Source organism: Mugil cephalus, chromosome 4, assembly GCF_022458985.1.
Source record: "Mugil cephalus isolate CIBA_MC_2020 chromosome 4, CIBA_Mcephalus_1.1, whole genome shotgun sequence".
NCBI classification, from domain to species: domain Eukaryota; kingdom Metazoa; phylum Chordata; class Actinopteri; order Mugiliformes; family Mugilidae; genus Mugil; species Mugil cephalus.
The window spans coordinates 27,446,627-27,471,361 of record NC_061773.1 but is presented as its reverse complement, the minus strand read 5'-3'; the positions used below and the strand labels follow the sequence as shown (position 1 = coordinate 27,471,361).

At 45.4% G+C, this 24,735-nt stretch overlaps 1 protein-coding gene across 2 annotated transcripts in view; it reads left to right on the top strand.

Moving 5' to 3' along the window:
• Nucleotides 1-413: 413 nt before the first annotated feature.
• Nucleotides 414-24,735, top strand: part of pdzrn3b (PDZ domain containing RING finger 3b) — a 98,154-nt gene continuing 73,832 nt past the window's right edge. Inside the window, exons 1-3 of one of the 2 annotated variants that reach the window (XM_047582301.1) lie at nt 415-1,656; nt 6,616-6,702; nt 8,880-8,987. In XM_047582301.1, coding sequence (XP_047438257.1) covers nt 943-1,656; nt 6,616-6,702; nt 8,880-8,987 — 909 coding nt within the window. In that variant the 5' untranslated portion in view covers nt 415-942. Of the gene's footprint in view, nt 1,657-6,615; nt 6,703-8,879; nt 8,988-24,735 lie in introns of both variants that reach the window. The other variant, XM_047582302.1, reaches the window with a different exon arrangement.

Genomic DNA, 24,735 nt, shown 5'->3' with positions numbered 1-24,735 from the left:
ATTGATTTCACCCATCTTGGCCAGGACTCCATTGAAAAAGAAGCTCTCTATATAGCGTGTATTTACTCCTATTAAATTTTACAGTCTTATTTTGATATATTTTTAATTTATATTTATTTATATTTGTATTTTATATTAGTATATTTTTACTAGCGGATTTCAAGAGTGTTTATTATTATTATAGTTTTACGAGCTACTATGAACACGACGTTTACTTTGTGAATAAATAAATTGTAAATCTGATCTCAATGGGATCTTCCTGTTTAAATAAAGGTTAAATGAAAAAATTATATCCCATCGTTAAACCAAATGTCTTCTGCGCAGTCAGTAGAGGACTTACGGTAGAAACTTTTCAGCACTTTCCCCACTAGGAATGTTGCCTTCACTGGCTGTCAGGAGCGTAACTTTTTGAGAGTTGAGGTCACATGAAAAAAGTGTCAGAGAGACTGAATTCGATCTTTTTTCAGAGCAATATCGAGTGTGTCCTTTCATAAAAAGACATTTGGAATGTTGTGGAATATATAATTATCGTTTCTTTTAATTGTCACTCTGAAATTCCAGCTTTTATATATTTTAAAAAAACAACAAAAACATAAAAATATCCAGCGATTGTGTTTTTCATAGTTTTCTTTATACGCAGGGTTGTTTTTTGCGTGACCAGGCACTGAAAGCGTTTCTTTTTCAGGCTTACAAACTTTTTCACAACTTTGAAGGACAAGCGTTCGAGGCGCACCTGAAGGCACCAAAAGTCTCGGTCAATTAGCAGAGTTTAGACGGAGAGGACTGGAGAGCCTGGAGTCGGTCTCTGAGAGGGAGCGCTCCTCCAATGACCAGCTAAAAACGCCCCACTGCTCCGACTCACATCTGCGGGGGTGGGGAGTCCACAAGTTGACTTTGGATCTTGGAGGTAAAAAAAAAAAAAAAAAAAAAAAAAGAAGAAGCATGGGATTCGAGCTGGACCGCTTCAAGGGGACCGTGGACCCGGATTTCAAATGCAACTTGTGCAATAAAGTCCTGGAGGACCCGCTGACGACTCCGTGCGGCCACGTCTTCTGCTCCGGCTGCGTGCTGCCCTGGGTCGTCCAGCAGAGCAGCTGCCCCGTCAAATGTCAGCGGATCTCCACCAAAGAGCTGAACCACGTCCTGCCCCTGAAAAACCTCATCCTGAAGCTGGAGATCAAATGTGACAACCACGCGCGGGGCTGCGATGCGGTGGTGAAGCTGCAGCATCTGGCCGAGCACGCCGAGATGTGCGAGTACTCCCCGGCGAAGTGCAGGAATAAAGGATGCGACGAGACGCTCAGCCTGAGGGACATGGATGCTCACATGCGGGAGACGTGCGACTACAGGCCGGTGGGGATTTGCGAGGGCGGCTGCGGGCTGATGCTCACCCACCGGGAGCAGAGACTGAACAGCCACTGCTGCCTGAGAGCCCTGAAGGCGCACAACAACGCGCTGCACCTCAAGATCATCATCCTGGACAGGGAGTTCAAGAAGCAGACCATAAAAGCCAACAAGAGGGAGAAGTCGCTCCTGGCGCAACTTTCCGCCGTGCACAGCGAGCTGCAGATGACAGCGCTGAAATATCAGAAGAAATTCACCGAGTACAGCGACAGGATCGACTCCCTAACCAAGACTGTGGCTTTCTCCTGCAAGGTAAGCAGCCCTGAGCCTAACCCTAGGTTTCCACTGCGAGTGGCTTCTCTGTCTCTCAGCAAACTTGCATCGTGGTAGTTTGAAATGCTTGAAACACAAAGTAAAGTAAAGAAAAGTTTGCATGTGATTTCAAAAATCATCATTCGTGCCATGCCCTGCTACGCGCTTTGACCCTAGGTCTTAAGTGACACCCTCGGGGCCAACCTTTACAGCCTGTAAAATATCTTTCTCAGCATGTTTGCTTGCATTCTGGGACTCACTATGTCACTTTTATGGGACCTCCATGTTGTTTGTTCTTGTTAAACCTCACCCCAGATGAAAATGGAAGTCAAACCTCTTGAGGAATACATAAAGTTTGGACACACCTTCTCATTCAATTCACTGGGTTTGTGTGTCCAAACTTTTGACTGGTTGTGTACATGCATTTAGCTTTTGACCGTTTTCCGTCTTGGAAGCAAAGCTCTGAGAAGTCCTACGCTGCAGAGGGGTTTGTTTCTGGGCTGTCTGCTTTGAGTCATGGGTGTCAGCTGTGTCTCTGGCCAGCTGGCAGTCAATGGGGGAGGGCCAAATATTTACTGCAGTTCTGTACACAACAAGAGCCAGGTTCCAGTTATATTGCCTCCACGCTTGCATGCTTGTTTGAGGCTTTCTGTCGTCGGATGTTCGCCCTCCTTTTTTCCCAGAGACAATCAAAACAAATTAGAATCGCGGCTGCGGCCGAGTCACTGGCACCGGAGCTGCATGAACCGCTGAGAGCGCGGCGCTGAAAGGCCCTTTTCTTTTATGTCCGAGTGTTTTAGGGATGCTGTGAGAATGGGAGAAGTGTGGCATTTATTCCCCCCCGACTCTTAGTCCTAAAAGAAGCTGAGTTACAGCTCGATCTGTGGTTAACAGTGTGCTCTGGTACAAGGCCTCCATTGAAGGGAGGGGGAAAAGCCCAGGAACCACTGGTGTAAGGATGTTTTATGGCTCAAGTTTAAAAACCCACTGGGCAATTATCAGCATCATAAAGGATGCAGAAGTTCATAAGTCAGTTAATGAATTGAATTAGTGCTCGGTGGTTGCATTAGTGCTGCTGGTGATCAGCAGAGGGGAGTGGTTGGATTGTGCTCAGGCCCAGTCAGAGGAAGACACACACAAAGAAATATGGATGAATGTTCTTTTCATTTTACACCTCTTACGCCTTTTTTTTTCCCTAAATCACCTTTCAAACATGTCATTCATCTCTCTTTCTTTTATCTGTCCGCTTTATGTTTGCTCGGCACTTTCATTTTCTCATTACGGGCTCAGTTCCCAGCAAAACGCGTTCCAGTAGACTGGTAAATTGCGCATCAGAAGCGCCGATGCGTGGAAATCCTGCGCTCGGCTCACGCTGGCATAAAGAAGCCTGCCCGGCTTGCGGCGCAGCAAGTTATCATAGTTCATTTAACAGCGGCGTCTCGGCCCCTGCCGCCACTGAGACATACGTTAAGTGTATTATTCCTGCCGCTAATGCAAACAGAAGGAATAAAGTGGCCGTTCCGGGCGTGCCGCGAACACGCATAAAAGACTGGAATTGCTTCAGAAATCATCAAAATGAGAGAGAAGACAGCAAGCCGAGATGAGAAGAAACGACTCTTGGGAGATGGTGATTGGCTGGATTTAATGGAGAAAGGCTTTTTTTTTTATTGTATCCAGCCAAGCAGTGAGCAGTTTGTGGGAGAATCCTAAACGGCAATCTGAAACGGAAATGCGATTAGCAGCGGGAGGTGGGCGACTCATTCCCTTGGTGAGATCTCACCAATCGGCTCCTATCGAGTCTGATGACATCCATGTCTTATTAATCATTCCTCATAGGCGGGTATTTTGACCTGTCACAGCAGGAAAAGCGTAACGTGATGCCATGCAGGATGTCTCTTTGAAGCCACGCTAGGGAGCCAGCATCCACAATACCATGAACCTGGAACAAAATGGAAATGGAGTGGATCCGTTACTAGCTGTGTTTCACAGTTCAGGATGTCACTGGGTCCACCGAGAGATTTGTTCCTTCACTCGTTCTCAAACAGCGGACACAGGGCCATCATTTCACGTCTGACGGGTAACCTACTTTTGTTAGTTTCCGAGCCTCCGAGTCGTTAAACTCCTCGGCTTAGGCTTCCCGAGCCAGATGAGGGATTTTAATGTCCCCCTTTTAATAACCAGTCAGCGCCCGAGCAAGATCAGGATGACCTGTGTGTGTTTGTGGAATAACTGACTTCAGTTTCCAATAATAGTACTCCCTGCTCAACGTCTTCGGCGAGCCAGGAAGAGCAATAAAACAAAGTACAAACAAAGAAGAAGAAGAAGAAGAAGCTCAGATCTCTGGTTCGTTTCAGGGCTGCTAGAGGAACTGTCACAGTTTCCGTTCAGCCTCAGATCAGCGTTTTGAACCGCGCTCCTCTCCGGGGCTGTTAGCGGTGACTGCGCTCGCGCTCCTTGATGCGATAAAGAGCGCCTTTCAACGCCGCCAAACATCAAGCTGATTTAGCCTCCCTTTGAATTTGATTTTTTCGGGATCAATCACGGGCTCAGTCTGAGCGAGCGGCTAAGTGCGGGCTAATTTTAAAAAGCAGGGAATCGAAGGGATCACTTAACAGAGCGATGCAGCCTATTAGATGTGTCACACACGCGGATGACGAGTGAATAAGGCGGCCGGTAGATCGCCACTTACTTTATTAAGAAAGAAGGCGGCTGCTGGTTTCTTTTCTCTGCGGAGCCAGTAATGAAATGAACTGCAGCATGAAACGGCGCAGATCACACCCTTGATCAAATGCCAGTAGTTTTTAAATCAATATTTTCCTTTTCTTGTTATGCGTTACTGTACCTACGCTATAATTAGATCCACGGTTGTTAAGATAGGCGGAGGGAAGGCAGCCTGACGGAGGACAGACTCGGAAAGTGTGACGGGTGCTGAGGTGAAGGCTCGTCGGGGCCGTGCCAAGTCACCAGCGAGCAGCAGCGGCCGACTAAAGTTTCACCCTTCACCAATAAACATCTCTATTCTTTTCGTTTCCTTGTTCACTCAAATGATTCCCACGTGATTTTGCATTTTTTTGCAGTAAGGACACTGTTTTTTTTTTTATCACCTAGGCACACCTGATGTTTCAACCTCCTGAAGAGCTTTACTTCATTTCTTGGGGATTAGAGCTTTGCCAGAGTGTTCCCAGATGTGGGGTGAAAAACACCCCCCCCCCCTCAAAAAAACAAGAAACTAAACACACTCCCTAATTACTCTGAGTTCATTTTAATGGCTCCTGCAGATGAAATGTGAAGCACCTTTAGAACCCATCCAGTTTGCGTTTGAGGCACATTTCAGCGACACTCCTGAGGAGCTTCGTGGCTTCGTCGCTTCTCTTCATCAAATGCAGCTCGGGGTGATGCCCCACTGTCCCTCTGTTGACAGCACCGGCTGTAGTCGACATAACTCAGAGGCATGTGTTGCCAACGCCGCCTTGACATAGTGCAGGAGCGCACATTCCAGCGTGGCCTGACACGGACGTGATGGTCTTTTTAGCCTATATGGCAGTCGGGGCGCTGTCCGTGCCAATGCGATCTGCTTTATATTTAGCCTTTGTGTGTCGCAGCGTGCTGAAGTGGCAGCTGAAATGATGTTACCTCATAACTCCTCTCTAAGTCCCGCTTAAAAAAACAGATTAAGGGCTGACTCTGCAGGTTTCCCGGAGGTTTTCATGTCGTGCTGCCTCTTAAGTGAGAGCTCCGCTGGCGTATTCATTTACATAGCAGAGAGAGAAGCGGAGAGAGAAGTCGTACGGTTCTGTTCTATTGTACAACACTGTGAGTGTTCTTTAAAATGGGTTAAAGTCACAGATCAGCCACAACATTAAGACCACTGACGGGACAAAACTTGAAGAACAGCACAAAGTGTTGACCTGGCATCCAAATTCACTTGATCTCAAACTGATCAAGTATCTATGGCCCCTCTGCTCAACCCATATCAAATCTTTGGTTGATCAGACATTTTTATGTATGTTTTTAAAATTTCCCCCACAAATTTAAATTTCTTTAAATGCACATTAACATAATTTAGTAAAGGAATAAATGGAGGCAGAAGACATTATCTTTCAGTCAGCCCCCCATGTGAAATCCAGAAGCAGTTTACGATATTAGCAGAAGAGAAGCTAACCGCTAACAGCCCGCTCCCATCAGCCGATTTTCTTTATCCTTTAATTTCATATATATATATATAATAGTATAACACTTTGAAATAAAAAAAATGAATATTTGTACCTGTGTATTATTTGAATATCTTAATTTTGAATGCAAAATGATGATAATAATGTATATTTATAAATAGCACTAGGCCGAGTTTAATATAGAACACTTACAGTAGGTAGGGGGGAATCTCTCATTGAAGACCTCTGATATCATGGTTTTCAAATTTATTGATATTAACATTATTAGCAATAATGTGCAAATATGTAACCAGGACAAAATTTACGTTTTGTGGAAATACAAGAAATAATTGTTGAAACTGTTGAGTCTTTATCACAGAGTCAAACAGCCGTATGACACATCTATGTTTCTCAGAGAAGAGAGTGATGTTTTCTCCACTTTTTAGCTGAATGTTAATTGTCTGGAAATGTTGTGCGAGAGCCTCAGAACTAGAGAAGAGTTGACGGTTGTTCTGCTAAAGTACAACGTATAAGACTCAAGTTTATCACGGCTGCGAAGACGCTGTTTTTTTATGTACGTGTATAATTGTGCTCTTGTGATTTGAAAGCTGCAGTTTCTCTGTGAAATTCTAATCATGTGAAGGATGCGTCAGATGTGCCACTTTCACACGTTTTATTAAGTGTTACTCCGCACTTATGAGGTCGCTAACCATTTTAACCTGATCTGTCATTCTGAGCCTCGCTTGGTTGTTCTGATTCACCTCCTGACGTCTCTTTTCTCACGTGTCTTTCTTCTGTCTGTCTGTAGGAGGGCGAGACTAAAAGCGTGACGGTTGTCCTTCTTCGTGAGGGCGGATCTCTGGGTTTTAACATCATAGGAGGAAGGCCATGCGCGGTAGGTTAAAAGCCGAGGGTCTTTGAGGTTTCACCCCCCCCTCCCTTCATCCCACCCTCCCCGGTGATCAGCCAAGTGTCATATGGCAACCCAGGAATGAACAGCACATACTGGAAGCCTTCTGACACGGCTTAGACAGTCGGGCATGTGTTTTCTAGGCTGTGGATAGATGGACCGCATCTATCAACTTTTATTGTGTTTATATATTGGTCTGGTTTAGTGGATTTGGCATCACAGATTAAAACAAAAAAAAAACAACAAAAAAAAACAACTATAATTACTTTTATGAGAGTTAAAACCGGGATTATGGCTTTGGCCACAGTTGTTTTGTCTCTAATTGAGGGGATTTGGTGGTGAGGTAAACACAGAGGAGAGGACAGGGTCTTTTTTATCCCGGCCTGAACCTTTCACAGCCACTTTCAGCCCGGACGCTGTGAAGTACAGTAACGCTCATTAATGACGCCACACGCTCTGCTGACTGGAGGGTTGAAAATATCTCAACACCGGCTGCAGCTCCATCTCCCATACATGGAGCTTCTTTCTGCAGTCGGGGCCCTATTGAAATTGTGCCCCCCCTCCTGCACTCCACCACCCCTCCATATCTGTTTCACAAGACTTGCTTCTTCTTCTTCTTTTTTTTTTGTGCAGCCGCAGTGACGCACGCTTCTGAAGTGACATACATTATCACAGTAAAACTTTTTTTTATAGCGGGAAACTATAAAAAGATCTCCACATAAAAAGGTTTTCTTCCTCGAGTCTGTCCACGGGTTCGTAGATTTGCAACCTGCTCAGCTGTTGTGACAGAACCATGCATCAACCATACGGCAGCAGAGATAATACTTGGCTTATTGCTGTCCCGGGAAGCCTCAAATCAACAGTCTGCGTAAGGAACTATTCATTAGAATGGAAATAGCTAACATCCCCCCAGTATCCTTTGGCACATGTGTTTCATGTGGCTGTTATACTGGTATTGCTTGGTAAGCGCAATCAGCTGCCAGGTTTTGCGGTCCATAGAGCGGCGCAGTTTGTCTGCAGCTAGATAGTGCCAGTGGTGAGACAAAGTAGTAAGATTATTGAAGAATTCACAAAGCTCTTGAATAACATTTAAACCATCTTGTAACAATTCAGTGTTCTGCTGGGAAACTTTCAGACCTGGCGCTCATTGGTGCTGATGTTACTTAGACATGTAGCACCCACCTAGACCAGACCAGACCCCCACCCCATTAGCAATGACGCTCCTTGATGGCAGTAGGATGCAGCCTGACAAAGGTTTAGGAACAACTAAAACTCAACCCACTAACAGCATCCTGTTGGACACCCTCCACAGGACACAATCAGAAGACCCATGTTCAATCTCTGATGACTGTTTTGGAGGCACAAGGGTACATTAATAGGTATGAAGCCCCTGAAACGGGGAAACAGACCAGAAATGATTAATTACCGTCTTGTGAGACTCCTGAGCTTTAAGCGTCCTATTAAAGTGCAGTTAAGTTGCAGACCTCGGTATAAGTGTGGAACACGTTTCTTGCGGTTTTGGAGAGAGTGCTGAGAAAGCCACTAAAGCCAGACTCCGCTCTCACTCCGGGGCCATTGCCACCGTCTTGGATGTGGACTACATCCTGTACCGCGAGCATGTCAGCGTGTTAACATGCAGTCATAAGGGTCAGCCCTCCAGGTCTGGGAAGCATCTGAAATTAAAGCTAATCCTTAAGTCCACACACACAAGGGCAGGCCCGAAAGGTCACTTCGCCCACATTACTAAAAAAAAAAACATATTTTTTCACTTAAGAGCCAGAAGTGTGTTGAACTTCCAGATATTTTTGGCTTCTACGCAGCGAAACGTCCCATTAAAGCAGCTGCAGCTAAAACCCATTTAATGATTTAAGAAGCTCAGACTACATCTAGCTCATAGTTATTTATAAGGATGGAAACAAAATTCAACCCCTACTGACACTTTTGCTATTTGAATGAGTAAACCCCTTTACCTTTGGGGACATTTGTTGGGTTTGTTTGGTGTGGGAATACCTTGTGAACGGGTTAGGGTGAGGGACGCAGCGTCTCTAGGATTTATAAAAGTAATTATAGAGCGACTCATTGAATATTCTTTCATCGAATGTTCTGTTTTCCTCTATTTTCCCCTGAACACTCTGAATACTAAGTTTATTTTCATTCCCCAGGACGACAGTGACAGCACTTCAAATGAAGGGATCTTCGTATCCAAGATTGTAGAGCAAGGTCCAGCAGACAAGGAGGGAGGCCTTCTAATCCACGACAGAATAATAGAGGTACGTGTCCTTCATGGGAGTAAAAGCAACTTGATGTTCTGTAAAAAGCTGTTTGTGCCATAAGAGAAAACATGAAACTCTGTGTTTATGACAGTGACCTCTGAAAATGTGACACATCAAATGAGAATATGCATTTAGGGCTTTTCTTTCAGCTCCAGGAAATAAATCCTGCAAACTGCTAACATTTCATTATGTACGTATTATTACCACCCGTAAATATCGATGCTGAGGCTTTGTTAAGTGGAGCATCAGTGCAGCTAGTCTGAGATAAACCTGAGGCAAGGCTGCGCGCCTCGTGTTTGCTTCCTCGCTAACAAATCCCTTATGACAGAGCTGCCATGTAGCATCCTCCTCCCTCCTTTAAAGCGGAATCTCGTGCAGGAAAAGGGCCGGCTCACCCTGAGCTCAACGTGAAGGATGTGCTGAAAAAGCTCAAACGTCACAAAGGTCGCTTTCACGGAACGGCCGTCGACCAGAAACGGGGCACAATGGCCGCATTGAAGCGTGAGGTTTGCGCGGATTACGAGGGTGTATTACTGCTCGCCGCAGGATGACAAATATGGTTTGTCGCCGGCTTTATTGTCAAACCTCAGTGAAATTGCCCCGGAGCATTTTTGACCAGCCCGTAGCTCACAGTTTGTGGAAAGTGTTTACAAGAAAAGAAGACATCTGGACTGCGTCGAGCGCTCCGTCCTGTCATCTGTTGCAGCTGAACGCTAACTACTTAGCAATCAGATGATGATGTGAAACTCCCGCTGGCACCAGCCTCACACTCAAGCCTCTAAACAATGCGGTTTCAAAGGGGACAACGCCAGCTACAGTAGGATGTGACATGTTAGTCCTCGGTTACAATCACCTCTGGTAACACAATCGAGCGCCTCGGCTGCAACTTGAGAGCTGTCGTCAGGTTCCCGAACAATAGGGCAAGTTAAACCAGCAATTCGCTCACATCACAGTGACTCGAGGGCCAAAAATTAGCTTGTGTGTCTGAGGAACGTGCACGAGCACGCGTCTTCGCCTCCATCTGCAGTGTCTTTTTTCACGAGCTTGCGTGCATGCGTGCGCTCGGTAGGGGTCGGGACGCAGCCTGTTAATGGGGCCAGATGTTTCTGTATCTGGTTACTTGAGAAGGTATCTTGTGTAGGATTTAATGCCGAGATAGACGTCCACCCTTTATTGACTCCAGTAAAAGAAGCTAACAGATTTAGCTGTAGGATAACGCCGCGCTTCGGTTTGTCTTGTTTTTTGCGGTTTATAAGTGAACAGAATCTCATGTGAAGAGCCTTCAGGATGTAGAAAAGCGCCCTATTAAGTGACCCTTTCTTTTCAAGAGGTGAGGGATTACAAGACGGACGACAACAAAATAAATCAACCATTGAAACCGTAACGTATACAGTTTAGAGTTGATATCCCGCGTGCTTTATTAAAGGGGAAACCTGATAGTGGAGGCAGATCATATTTCGAAGACTCATTCTTTGTTGACTAGAAAGAAAACACTAATAAAAGTTCCATGTCATACTTTTTCAGACCACAATGAGAAATGCAGCATCATAAGACAATTTGCAGTCTCACGGGTTACAGCTCTAACCTCAGGTGACCGGGGAATCAAAGGAAATGAATCCAAGGCGCCTGAAGGCAGTTTCGTGTTCATGTTTTGAAGTCATTGGTTGAAACCAGCATCCTTTAAACTGTGTCCTATTTAGCATCCTTTATGGGACATCAGTGAAATGCAGAAGCTATCTAACCCGGTTTCTCGTCACAGCTCATGTTTCATACGTGTTTCGTATCGCGTTGAAATGCTCGACACAGTCGTCGTCTCTGCAGGAGAAAGGGATTTTCCACACGAGAAAGCGAAGCTGCTCGTTTGTGGTGCTTTTCAAGGCCGACCGTAAGAATATGTTTAAACTTGTTATCACAGTCATTATCTTTCAGTCTTTTTGTTGTTGTCGCGGTTTATTTATTTCATTTCTACCTTCCCCTATGGTCCCAAGCTGATGTCTTCACAATGGTTTTGAAGACACTGTTTCTTTTCAGCTCTTTGTCAGACTAATAGTCGAGCTTTTAAAGGCATGTTGTTGAATTGTGCTGCATTGTACAGTACTGTGAACATTCCTTGAGTTAAAGTCAAGACTTACATTGATTAGGCACAACATTATGACTGGAGAAGAATTAAACTGATTGATTGATATTTTGAATATGAAGGCAAATAATTAATAAAAGAAACAATTAAGCACAAGATATCAAATATCTATAAAGTACTCCCACCTCTTCTCCTAGTCTAAACATGTCTAGACGTGATGCCTGACACTTATAAATAACATTGACCATCATGTGACAATTCAGTCTTCAGCTGGAAACTCTTGGACAGACAACTAGACCCCACGAAAACTTTAGGAACAGCACAAAAAAAACATGAAGAACAGCACAAGATGTTGACCTGGCCTCCAAATTCACTAGATCCCAAACTGGTCAAGTATCTGTGGGATGATCCACAGACAGAGGCCCCTCCCCTCAACCCATGGGACACTACAATACTGCCACCTTAATATCCCATTAGTTGCTTATTTTCATATTTCCATACACTGAGACTGGGTAACTGTCGTTTGAAGTCGTGTTTCAAGCTGCCCATTTAAGAAGTAAGTCCAATACTCGCGCTCCTCTTATCCCCGTCATCTTGCACTCTGCTGTCCTCATTAGCTCGTCCGCCGTTGGTTGCTGCATAGGTTGCTTTTAGTGGCTTTATCAGAGCTTTCTCAGTGTAAACAGTTGCCTGCTGAAAGCTGACTGTAGCAGCTGGGCAACCAAAACAGAGGGCTGACAAAGAAGGGCTGAAAGTCTCCACGGTACCCAGGCGTTTGCTGATGTGGCGTTGAAACTACAAATTAGCCCTTTCACGTTGAACACAGCCGCATGGTCCACTTTTACAAATGACTGACTGATGCCGCTTTAAGGATAGAGTTCAGAAACTTTACGTTTCCCACACGTGCGCCCTCATCTTCCGTTACAGTGGAAAGAAAAATGTTTGCACATGAAATCCGGTGCACCAGAGTACGGAGATGATAATTTTGACAGCCATTCACAAGGCATAACATAACCCTGCTATGGGGCGATCAGCTGCTGCGTAAAGGGACAATCATATTACATGGAGCAGTGAAATGCTCGTTCACCTGAGGAGACAGAAAACCGCAGCGCTGTCAACAGAGGTGTTTTCTCTTCCTGTAGTAGAGGTGTTAGTTCCAGTAAGGCTATATGGATGTAACATGTACATGCTGATCCATGGCTCGTCCTTCCATAACAGGCTCTTAGCGGGGGAGTGCGATAGCAGATGGCTGTCTCGTAGCAGAGCTACAGGCTGGTATAAATCAGCACATGAATACCTCCTTGTTCAGACAGACATTTTTCTCATTAAAAAAAAAAAAAGAGCTGTGTTTGCTTTTACTCGCCCCTCTGCAAGCCGAGGAGTCTTAGCACTCAGGTCGGGATCTCTCTTTGTTTGCACCAGGATTTGATAAATCAGTTGTGATTCGGGCCTCACAGCGTTAAGGGTCCTGCTCTGTAGACCTAGTTTATTCTGTAATCGTGCTTTCAGATAGCTGATGGACTTATAATTAGATGTTCTGTGGAAAATGTTAAAACAATTTCAGCATTTTACCGTCGTCTCACTTCACGCTGAGTAAGGCCAAAGAGTCTGTTGCTACTGAGTTTAGTTTTTTTTTCTGCAAAAATGACCCTCGACCCCAGTTCACACCGGTTATTAACATCTGTCCAGAGTGATCCGATTGGAAGTGATCACCTCAAAGTCGAGAACGTGTCTGATATCCAGTTGCTCAGATCACAACCGACAAAGGCTGTTTGGGATTGTGTTTGCGTCCACACTCGCTTTGCTGGTGTTACCACACATTGCGTCCTGGCCACACTGACGGGCCGCCCACTCAGCTGATGTCCTTTCGCAATAGACGGGAGGTTTCGCCTCATTCATTCAGTCAAATAATGCACAGATTGTGAAAGAGGTTTTTAATGATGTGAGAGGATGTTCTTCCAGGTCCATAGAGCTGCATGAAGACACAGGACTAAGTACAATACAAGGGGCTGAACATAAAGCGTGCAAGCTTATGGAGATTTGGATATAAAAGAGTGTGAAGTGTAAATAGTGAACAGTGAACATTGTGTTAAGCCCTGGATTTTAAATGACTGTAATAACATGGTTATCAACCTTAGTGTCAAACAGCATAAACATGTGTAGAGTGTTACGCCTGGAGTCGTTTCCTCTGGATTTTGACCAACTTTCTGAGCCTAAAACTCTTACCTGCGGTGTACCGCAAGGGAGCATTCTTGGTCCTTTATTGTTTTTATTGTATATAAATGATATGGAGGTAGCTTGCTCATGTCTTCCAGAAAAGAGTAGAATAGAATATATCTCAGTAAAGAACTTCTTGCACACACTGCAAATCTGAATGTATTCTTTTTGGATGGATGCATAAACTAAGCGATGTCACTTGCTTTAATGTAGAATGTAATGGAATAATGATGAAGGAAAAGTGCTCTGCTGCTTATTTTGGGTGTGACTTACCAATGTATTACTGGAGACTATGTTCCTTCTTGTCATCGGGGAAGGTCCATGCAAAGATTAAGTACCTGGACGGCTTTTCTAAATTCCTTGATAAGGACACCATGAGGACATTAGCTACATCTTTAGTTTAATGCCACTTTGATTACAGCTACTTAACATGGTATAGCGGTTAGCCCACTAGAGTATGAGTTAGGGTGACGGGATCCTGGTAATTATTCAAGGAAAATGCTCTGTAATTAATTGAGGTGAGGTGTACATGTTGATTTATGCAAAGTAGCCATGTGAAGCTTGGTTCCATTTTTCTTTCACTGCTACGGTGACGTTGGATGCATCCAGGGTTCCAGTTCTTTTGCTGGTTTCTGAAGGAACAGACATCAGAAGTTCAGAGAAACTTCAGACAGACACAGCTCATTGAGTTTCTTTCATATCCCCATGATGCACACACAACATATTCTACTGTGATTGGACCTCGAGTAGTGGCCACATGTGGACACGCATTTTAATCCCAGGTGTGAGCACATGAACTTTTAAAGCTTGATACCTGAGGTTGTCTCACTCAGAATGCTATTAATTCCAGGACCTGAACCTTTTGCATTCTTCAAGTCTCTTCACTCTGTAGCTTATGTCACAAGCCCGGTTCCTGCAGCTCTCGGGGTGAAGGGGATGTTTTCTGTGTGGGCTTCTAAGTGTGAAAATAGGAGGAGAGCAGAGACGCCTGGACTGTTGTTGTAAATGTCGCCTTGTAAATCCTCGGCAAACATGCTTAGGTCGCAGAGGGTGAACGGCAACAGCTACTTTAAAATAAACTGACACTAGGCCTGGGCCACGTCGGCTTTGTATAACGCTGTGTGTGTGTGTTTTTTTTTTGGGATCGGCGACTTGTCTGGCCAGTCGGAATGTGCACTGGTTAAGACAATGTTTATATAAATACATAAACTGGATGACACTTGAATCAAAAAAAAAAAGTGGAGATAAGAAGGCTAGAAGTCAACATGCGGCGTCACCTGCTTCGTGTGCATTCTTGCTTCAGCACAGTTTTTTAACAAACTATGCAAGTTGAATTAGCTGATGGAACGAGAGGGAAAAATACCAAGGGGTGTAATCAAATGTGTCTAAAATGCAAAACCTCTAAAGTAGCATACTAAGCTGAGCACACTCGCATCATGTTTTTAATGTTTGACACAGCCTGTTTCCGTGTCATCCACACAGTAGACATTGGAAAACCAGAGGAACCGATTTCGCCTGTATGTCTGCATACATTAGGGAACGGTGACACTCCGTTAAGCGGCACATCTGCAGTTCCTTACTTGTCAGTGGTCCAGTGAGTTGCGAGGCTACCCACCGTGCGCCACTAAACACCTCAAAACTCCCTGCGGCTCCTTAAGTGTCAAGTCACCAGGCCAGAGACGCCATTAAAAGGCGGCCAGATAGCACTTAGCAGAGACTGACAGAAAGGCGAAGCGAGCCGCGTCGGAGGCTCGGCCGGAGCGCGCACGCCGTCACTGACACTCTTTAGTCGTGGCCGTCGTCCAAGCTGAGGAGGAGAGAGACATTTGAACAGCTGAGAGATGAGGAATTAAAAACAAAGTGCAGACACAGATGTGGCGTAACATTATGACCACCTTCCTGATGTTGTGCATGTCTCCCTTGTTGCCTCCAGAACAGTTAGAGAGAATGGACCTGGGCCTTCTGAGGGGTGGGGTCCCTGTGGATCATCCCACCGATACTTGATAAGTTTGGGATCTAGTGAATTTGGAGGCAATGTCAACATCTTGTGCTGATCTTCATGTTTTTTTTTTTTTTTATGTAGCTGTTCTTAAAGCATGTCTAAGTAACATCCACGTGAATAAATGCCAGATCCAATTTTCCAGCAGAACATTGTTAAACGATGGTCGATGTTAGTTACTTCTCCTGTCGGTGGTTTTAATGTTGTGGCTGATGTATTATTCTGAATTTTACCCATTGTATATTAAGGTATATATGTATATATTGTATCTTAAGGTGTCTTTAGCATGTCATCAGTCCTCCTCGGAAACAAATGTCACCTTACATCAGGGCGGTGCGCCTGCTGTAACTAATATGCAGCCACAGCACATGGCATCCTCAGCAGGACATGTGCCAAAAGTTCCCCGGAGGTTATTTCTGACCTGGAGGGCTATGAGGAACAGACGCAGAAGTTATTTCCCTAAGGGGGATCACATGTTGTTTGGCATTCTGAGGCAAGAAGCAGGCCTTTGTCAGGCCCTTTATTGGATTTTGGCCCCTGTGCAGCCAGTGCGTTTATTCCCCAGCCTGGCTGAATGTGGCCCCGCTCTGCTGCTCCCGACCGGCCCTAGACGGGATGAATCCACCCCGGGCTAAGCAGGGCCAATCCTAGCAGCGAGCCACATTCCTGTGCCCCGTGGTCCGGCCGAGGCAGGAGCAGGACATTAAATCAAATCTAACTTTAAAGAGTCCATAATCAGCTTCTGGCTGGTGGTAGCCGCTGCCCTATGTGGGCCTGGTTTTAAGAAGCGAGGACAAGCACATCTTTGTTTTTCAACGCTTCACCGCGTGGGGGGAAAAAATACAATTTCTGAGATGTGGAGTTGTCGCGGTGCGGAGACGGTGTGAGGTGGGCTTACGCCCTGCTGCAGACAAAACGCTGCTTTTGTCTGTATTTTTCCTTTTTCTTGTTTCTTTATTGTATTTTCCACTCACTTTAAACAGCTTGTGTCCTCAAAGGCGAGCCGGCGCTTGATGATTTTTGTGGAGACACACAGTCTGGGCCCTACTGTAAATCTGTTTGCTCTGCTCCAACGCAGTCCCAGCCGGCTCCCCCTGCTCGCCGGAGCTGGCGGGTTAATTTATGGCCTCTAAAAGGTTTAAAATGGGCAGAAATAGACAGGTGTAATTAAGGCCAATTTTCTTGCCAATCAATCACTGGCCTTGCGTAAATGGATCGGCAACAATCGGCTCAGGTTGCTCTGCCAGCTGCTTGTCATGTCAGCCCCTGACCCCCAAGCACAGACTGCCCACCGACTCCTAATTAACTACCCTCAATTAAACCCTAATAGGCTGATTAACAGACCCTTAGTTGTGCTGTAATGGCCCGTCGTTTCCTCCCAGTGCCCCTCAGAAATGCATCCTGACTCCAGTATGTTAATCACCGCCCACTCTCTTTCAGTCCCACTCTCCATCTCCGTCCCTATCGGTGTCTCTCCCTGGTTTCAGGCTTAAAAACACATCTGTCAACATCTGGTGCAATTCCTGAGAAAAGTAACTGAGCTGACATTTGATCAGATGGATTTGAGTGGTTGAAAAGAGTTGACAATTCTGTCTCCTACACATGTCTGTATATATATATATATAGCTTATTTGTATAATATATACACTAGGGGTGGGAAAAAATTGCGATATGGCAATATATATTTTTTCTTCTGATACAATATCAATTTTGAATGTCTTATGTTTTGGGATGTGAACGAGCTCCTCACCTCCGCCACCACTTTCACCACCGATTTTAGTCGGAGTAACATGTTTACATGCACTTTCCAGTTAAAGGACGCCCTCAGAAGTCCATTCTCTGATGAATTCACATCCGCTTTGGAGGCACAAGCGAGACCTACACAATATTAGTTGTTATGCCTCATCAGTGTATTTGCCATCTCCTCAATCAGTTCCCATACCAACCCCCCAGGAGGCCGAAAGACCCTAATCTTAACATCTGCATCAGTGCGACAGACTCGTCTCCTTGTCTTCCGTTCGACGGCACCAAAAATAGCTCCCCATGTCGGTGCAGCTTTCTCAGTATTTGAGATGATCACAGCAGGAATCTCGCAAGGGAACAGAAATGAAAAAAAAAAAAAAAAAAAAAACAGAAAACAGTGGCCCAGTCCTAAAACCATCAGCTTAGTGAAAGCGATGACAGTTTTCACCAGAATTATCCCTCATTGTGTACACCACAGTTAAAACTTTGTGTGATTACATTTAAGAAGTTGTAAATCTTTTCTTGCTCGGTCTCTGCTGCAGACGAGCCAGAAATCGAGTTTTTTTTTTTTTTCTTCTTCTTCTAATTTCTGCCGGAGCCTTGGGAGCAGTCGGCAGAATTGACTTCAGACAGTAAAATATGTCACAGTGGTAGTTTTGTCAAATAAACTAAGAGTGCTTAACTTCAGGCCAGTATAGAGGTAGTGAATTCCACTTAGAGCTGATAGATCGGGGGCATTATGGCAAACATAAAAACTAAATGGAGACTGAGCGAAGGAACGCTCCATGCAGGGAAATCAGTTAAGTGGAGAGAGCGGCTGCCAAGCCTCAGTGGTAGATTTAGGAATAAATCACGAGATGCTGACATGCTTGCAGCTTTTGTTTGTCAAGTTTAGACTTTTACATTTTATCGAATGAAAAGTGAACAGTGCCTTATAGATGCATCTCGCCTGACACAACAACTAGATCCTCGTGAGTCTCTTTTTATGACCAGTGCAAACAGCTTGATGGCACACGGAGGGACTTTCCTTATTTTTATTGCGCGGATTCCACCTCTGTCTTGTTGGCGGCAGACACCGTGACACGTGTATTTGTGTCTAAGGAAATTGCTATACGCTGACAGTAATTTAAACATGGTTTGTGTGGCACCGTGTGATCCGGCATTGGCCCTACAGCAGATTACAGGCTATATATTTCACTCATCAATCAAAGTGCCAGAATACGCTTGTCTCCCTCTCATATGGAACCATAACAGTTGTTGCTCCAGTGAGATGATGAAGTGCACTTCACTTCTTTTCCCACAGCCCTCGCCGTGACTTTAATCTCAACCTCGCTGTTATTCATATACATTAAGATTGACCGTTTCTCTGGCAGAGTGACATCATTGGGCGAAACAAGCGTTTCGTTATGGTTTCCTATGACTCTGTCCGCCCCCTAAGGTCTCAGCGTATTACATTCTGAAGCACTTCCTGTCATCTCACCCCCTGAAATCATTAAACTGGATGATTCCTCAGAAGCTAAGTTAATCAACAAGGGTAGCTGGATAACAGAGAGGGAGTCCAGGGTCAGAGCGAATGATTTTAGCATTAATTCTACCTGCTTCAGATGCTTTAAATTCTCTGCAGCGCGAGGGGGATGTACCTCAGGTCACTTCCCAGTTACGATGCCACTTGATGAATGTGGCTCTGCAGGCTTTGTAGGGCATTCGGCAATCTGGTGCACACTATCCAAAAACGAAGACCACCCATAAGAGGAGCTTGTTGAGTTCTGAGGGACTTGTGGGGGAGGTGAGGTACGTCAATGTCTTGGATGAATCCTTTTCCAGAAACTCTCCATTTCCAGTTGCCTTTCTTTGACATTTTTGGATAGACCATGAACTGCATGACTTTGAGCCTTCACAGACCTTGGTCAATCTATTTCATCTTGGTGCAACTAAATCCAAATTCGCTGAACTGACATCAACCTCCTGTTTATTAACACATACTGTATGTATTTTGGACTGAGCAGGATCAGTTGAATATGTGCAGGACTCGTGGTTGTTTGTAACAGGAACCCCTCGGTTTGCCGTGTGACCCTTCCACCCCGTCTCCCATTTCATTCGCGGTGCTTCTCCTGACTTGGTTCAGCTTTCAGCCTCTTTGCATAACGTTCCTCTGCACAACACAACGCAACACGGCATTTCCATAAAGTTGTCGCTTCGTGACCATCCTGAAGCCGTTGTGACGTAACCAGTAATCAGGCTGCAGCACCGTGGCCACGGCTGATACCGGCGCTGGCAGATGTTAGGTTTCATTTTGCGAGGCTCCTTCAGGACCCAACAGATGCAAACCACACAGGGCTGACGTCACTGCACATGGTTGTACCTCCTGTACATCACAGGTGTTCAGTAATATCTGGGCTAAGTGGAACGCATCAACAAGTATTGGCATTGAAAAACAGTTACTTCTCATGTGCCTTCACATATTTTGCCACAGTAGACCTGAAGTGGAAAATAAATAGCTGCTCTTTTTCACTTTAACATATTGAGTGTCTAGTGGTTTTAGGTGGTAGATGTGTCCACTAGTCAAAGTAGAGCCATGCTTGGCCTGGCGGTGGTGGGCCACAACTAAGAATAGGAAGCCTGTCGTCCCTTATCAACATTTTTTCTTCACTCTACTGGCTAATCCTGACAACATAACCCGCTTTAGGGTCGCCGCCGCTCCCATTTCCCGCCGCCCTCTCTTGAGAAGGAGGTCGCCCATTCACCGTCCACAAACTAGTGGAACCGGCGGCCGCTGCGCCACCTTTTCTCATGCAAATGTGTGCAAATAGAAAACATTGTTCATCGGCGTGGTTCTCCGTCTCTGTTATGCCGCTTTGCTCTGGCCTTTCTCTTGTTCCCTGGAGAGAGATGTTCCCTTTCAAGAGTTACCTTTCTGTCTCATTCAAGACTTCCTCTCTTCTTTTGACAAACAGCCTGAGAGGAGCGGCTGGAGCCGGCTCATTGAGCAAGCTTTTCAGGGACAGGGAGGAAAAAGAGAGAGACATATTCTGCAGGCGCCTCCCTCAGACATCCCTGCTCGTGTCTCCTGTTTTTTTTTTTTTTTTCCTCCTGTTCTCAGAGGATGAGTTATTCTATAGTGGGAAGTGCTGTGTGCTCTCCCCTGATACTCCCCTCTTTCTGAGAATACGCAGGTGCTCTTCCCCGCAAGTGCTCAATTTGCTGTGTTCTCATTCCACCTGTGTATACGCGGTGATATATTCCACGTGTTCTGTATCAGCGAGTAAAGAAACTTTCCTCATTACTGAATATTTGTGTGCTTAGCTTGAAAGGAGCTACTTTAATTTTCAGTCACATCATTCAGGGCCCATCTGTGAATGGCCGTTCAGGTATGTAGCCGGAGAAGAACAGTCTGTTTTTATTAAAAGCATATGTTTAATAACTTGTCTCTCTTCTTCATGCTGATCTACCGAGCATTTCTCAAAGCGGCACACCTCGTACCCGGGGTTGAATAGGTGGTGCCCACAAATTCCTCCAGATTATGACATACGATAGTGCTCGGGCGGAGAAAATAACTGGCTCAGGAGAAGTCCGGGACCACCGGCTGAGAGCGCAGAGCCCTGTGCCAAGGTCAACGCCAAGGTGTCAATAAAGATACCTTTGCTCGGCGCTAACAGAGGGGTGCTTTGATTAGAACCCCTGCAAGAAAATTCTGCATTTAATCAGTGAGGTGGGCCCGGTGGACGCGCAGTGGCAACCATTTTGTCTGCTGCACGGACTGAGATCCGAGCATATTTCCCCCCTTCTTCCCTCCGTATTCCAGCCCAAGCGCTTGCGTGATTGATATGTGCAGGTGGTAAAGAATATCCCCCTGAGTAAGAGTTCCCAGCTAACTTGAAAGAGAATATTTTCCCTCTTTGCCATCTTATGAAAACAGTTGTCTCAAAGCAGAAAGCCGCGGAGGACCGGGGAAAGAAAAAGAAGTGTAATTTAACGTCTAATGTCTTTAACGTCGTCATGCCTATCCTGGTTGGACAATAGCTCTTTGTAAGTCCATTGTGGGATATTTTTTAACGCTCATAACACCGGGAGCCCAGCTGCCTTGGACTCTCTTGTGAATTCAGGCAAATTAAGCCTTTTTGTCACTAGACTTTTCCACAGTGCCTTCTTTTTTGCGTCAGTTTACCCTGAAAATAAATGGAAAGGAGGCTGCAAGCGCCAAGAGGAAAGATGGAAAATGATCAGAGTGTGAGGCAGACATTGTTTTCTCCTGCATCCTCTTCAAGGGTTCCAGACCACACGGGCCAACAAATGCCATAGAACCCGAATTAACTCTAATTTTCTTAACTTGTAATTACATGGCTCCTATTTATTGCAGCAAAAGGAGACTGAACAATGTGTCGGACTGTTCAGAAGGGTTTTTATTTTCTTTTTTTCCCCTCCTGTCTGTTAAGGTAACCTGCCTAACCCCTCTTAAAATTCTATCCGGCTTTGCTTAAATCCAAGGTCACCGCCATCTCTCAGACACGACCTAGATTTACACCAGATATCTAGTTCTTCTTTGTTTTCGTATCATGTGGCATCATCTAGCGATATTCTGCCAGGACACGCACTTTTTTCCGATAACGGAACAAAAAAAAAATATGAGAGCGCAGGAATCCAGCCACCTGAGGCAGAACTGACTGATAAGAGGGGAAACTACACGGCTCAGTTCGGCGTTGAAATCCCTTTTGCAGGAGCCACGTTTGATATTGGTGTTTAATTTTTAGTGAGAATAAAGACTACTTCTACTTCTTATCTTTCTTAGAGAGAGGAGGAGACACAGAGGATGTGAATAAATGAGTCTGGTCTTTAAGCTGTGGCCTCTCTATCCATGCTATATCAGGCCAACAGCTGCTGTCTCTCAGCGAAGGCATGCCGACTGCCGGGGCTTGGCTTCCACACACACCGGATCTTACACAAGGCCCTTTATTTTTGTGCTTATGACTTAAATCGCATACACCAAATACGCCACACAAACTCGGTTCTATATTTCTTTTTTTAAGGAGCAATAAGAACATTTCTTGGAGTAAGATGTGAAAGCTTGAGTGTGTGCAGAGGCCGACATGCTGCATAGCTGCCGCTGCTGCTGCTGCTGCTGCCTGGAGTCGGAGATTCAAACGCGGTATTTCAGGTAAAGGGTGCGCGTTGTGCTCAACGACTCGAATTCCTTGAATTGGTGCCAAAGAAATGTAAGCCCTCTCCCAGCTGTCCCTTGGCACATCAAGACAAGGCCTTTATCAGATTTTTTTTTTTTTTGGAGGGTTTGAGTAAGGGATGTTTGAACAGCAGGGCTGCAGCTCAGTCTGTTGCACAACATGGGGCGAATGCCGCTGGGACCGCCACCCACGACAACACCCCCAACATCTGTAGCTTCTCTGTCAACATTTTGCCGTTGGCTGCAGCTTCTTTTTTTTTTTTTTTTTTTTTATAAACAGGATTTGATAATGTCTTGAAATATTATCCCTGTCCGCTAAAGTTAAAGTGTGGATTCTGTTGGTGAAGGTGAAATGAAAAGCCTCTCTGTCTTATCTGGACCTCCTCCCAGTCCCTTACCTCCAAGCGGCCGCCTTGCTTCTGCAGACAAACCATAACCGCAGCGCATTCGACTGACACACTCTCCTTCCCCCCCAGAAAAGCATTTCACCTCCCATACGAAACATTTCCACTTCCATGAACTCCCATAATTCAAACAATAATTAGGAAATGTTCATGGCACCAACCAGCCCCATAAGTTCATGTTTTAGGTATGGGGGAGAGAAGTGGTTCCAGACTATTAATGTCGCTCACAGCAGAAGTCGGGGCACTGTGATTATTTTAGTGCAAAGGTCCAAATAAACCACGTGTGGGTCGTGACCTTGCTTGATCTGAACCAAATGTGCAGCACTTTGTGACCTCTGTTGAAAGGATTTACCGTGTGGAGTGGCTGAATGTGAGCAACAATAGACATTTTTTCTTTTTTTTGCTCTTCTCTCTCAGAGCATTCCAACATGGAGAACATGGCCGCTCACAAGCCCGGCTTTATCCGCGCGTACGTTTATTTAAACGACATCATCTGTCATGGAGTCGTCAGACAAATACACAGATCCTTACTTGAGCCAACCTTCTGAAGACTCCTTTAAAAATGTGTTTAGACAAATGCCTTTCTCATCGATCACTATCCGCCGGCGAGTTGTTAAATACTTGGATTTAGTTTTCATCTCGCCTGCAGCTGCGTCGAAGCCGGCGGACGTCGGCTTGTGTGTTACACATCCCTCCGAGTAGGCAAACACCGTTCATTATCACGGGCTTTCTTTGAAGGAGCGAGCGATCCATCAAGCGGTGAAAGTCAACACTTTTCAAACACGTTCAAAGCCTCGAGGACTTCGGCGAGCGTGCTTCAGCTATCTCCCGGCTTCTCTCGCCGCTGGACAATTTACACGGCCCTCAAAAATCCAGTCAATATTTATGTAAGCGTGTACATTAGGGACGAGCTGACGGAGCTCTGATCAAACGTCTCTTTCATCTGTGACCTTCATCTGACTCGACTCACGGAAGCCTGTAACCGGGCTGGGGGTAATCAGATGTCAGTCCCGGGGATCGAGCGCCGCTTCGTACCCCACCACTACCACCCACCTGTTTCACGGCCTTTTGAATTTTCACTTCCTGACACATTACAGTGACAGAAGTTAAATCCTTCCAGGTTTTCAGCACCTCTCAAGGATACAAGGATACGCGCTGGCAAGTGTTCAACTCCATTAAGGGCACAGTTGTCCCCAGATTCAACGCTGCATTTGTCCGTGTGGTGACAAAGTCAATTATTCATCTGGATCTCGTGTCGTCTTGGAAGTTGAACTCAATGTTTGTCCTTCCTTCTGTACTCCTGTAACAATCTATTTGTGTAACCGTAACTTCTGCGAATAGAGCCCCTGTGCCGTTAATCACAACACCGCCAGGAAGGCGCGCTTCTCTGATGTTCGGTTCACAACTGCGAGCAACTAACTTATTAACCCGGGACTGTTGTGCCCCAGGATGCTGCAGTAGTCAGGGACAGTGGAAATGGTTTTATAGGATTCCCAAAGATCCTGCAAGACAGCAGAAACGTGAAAACGGAGCGGTGAGATCCCCCAAGAATCAGAGCGATCACGTTGTATCAATGCATTTTCCACGCTGTTTTTAGCCAACAAACTCTGACTGCGTCCATCTGGACTCCTCCAGACTCCTTTATGCTTTCAGTGACTCTGGAATAAGGTCGAAGGACGAAGGAAAGTTAATGAGGTGGTTCTATACACCCAGATACTGCAGATCAGGAACTTTGTCTCCTGCCAATATGGTGGCGTCAACAAAAAAAGTCACGTGACGCCCGGAGCTCCATAGCTGCGACTTGGACCTGCAGGGTTAGGAAAACAAATCGTCACCTTTTTGTGTTGAGAGTAACATGCCAAGAGTGTGATGTCAAGGGCTGTAAAACGACCACCGCTGGTACCGGCATGGCAGATTGTAACTGCGGTCAAGTCGTAGATTCAGCTCCTATTTTAGGACCTCTTGTTTATAGACTTAAAAAGGGCATTAACTTCGCTATTAGAATGTTTTTTCAGATGTTTTTGTGCCCATTTGTCTGGCAGTTAAAAAAAAGAAACACACACACACACACAAAATCACCGTTACCGCTGTGCGGTTCCGTCTCTCTCCGTCCCTATTTGAGCCTGTCT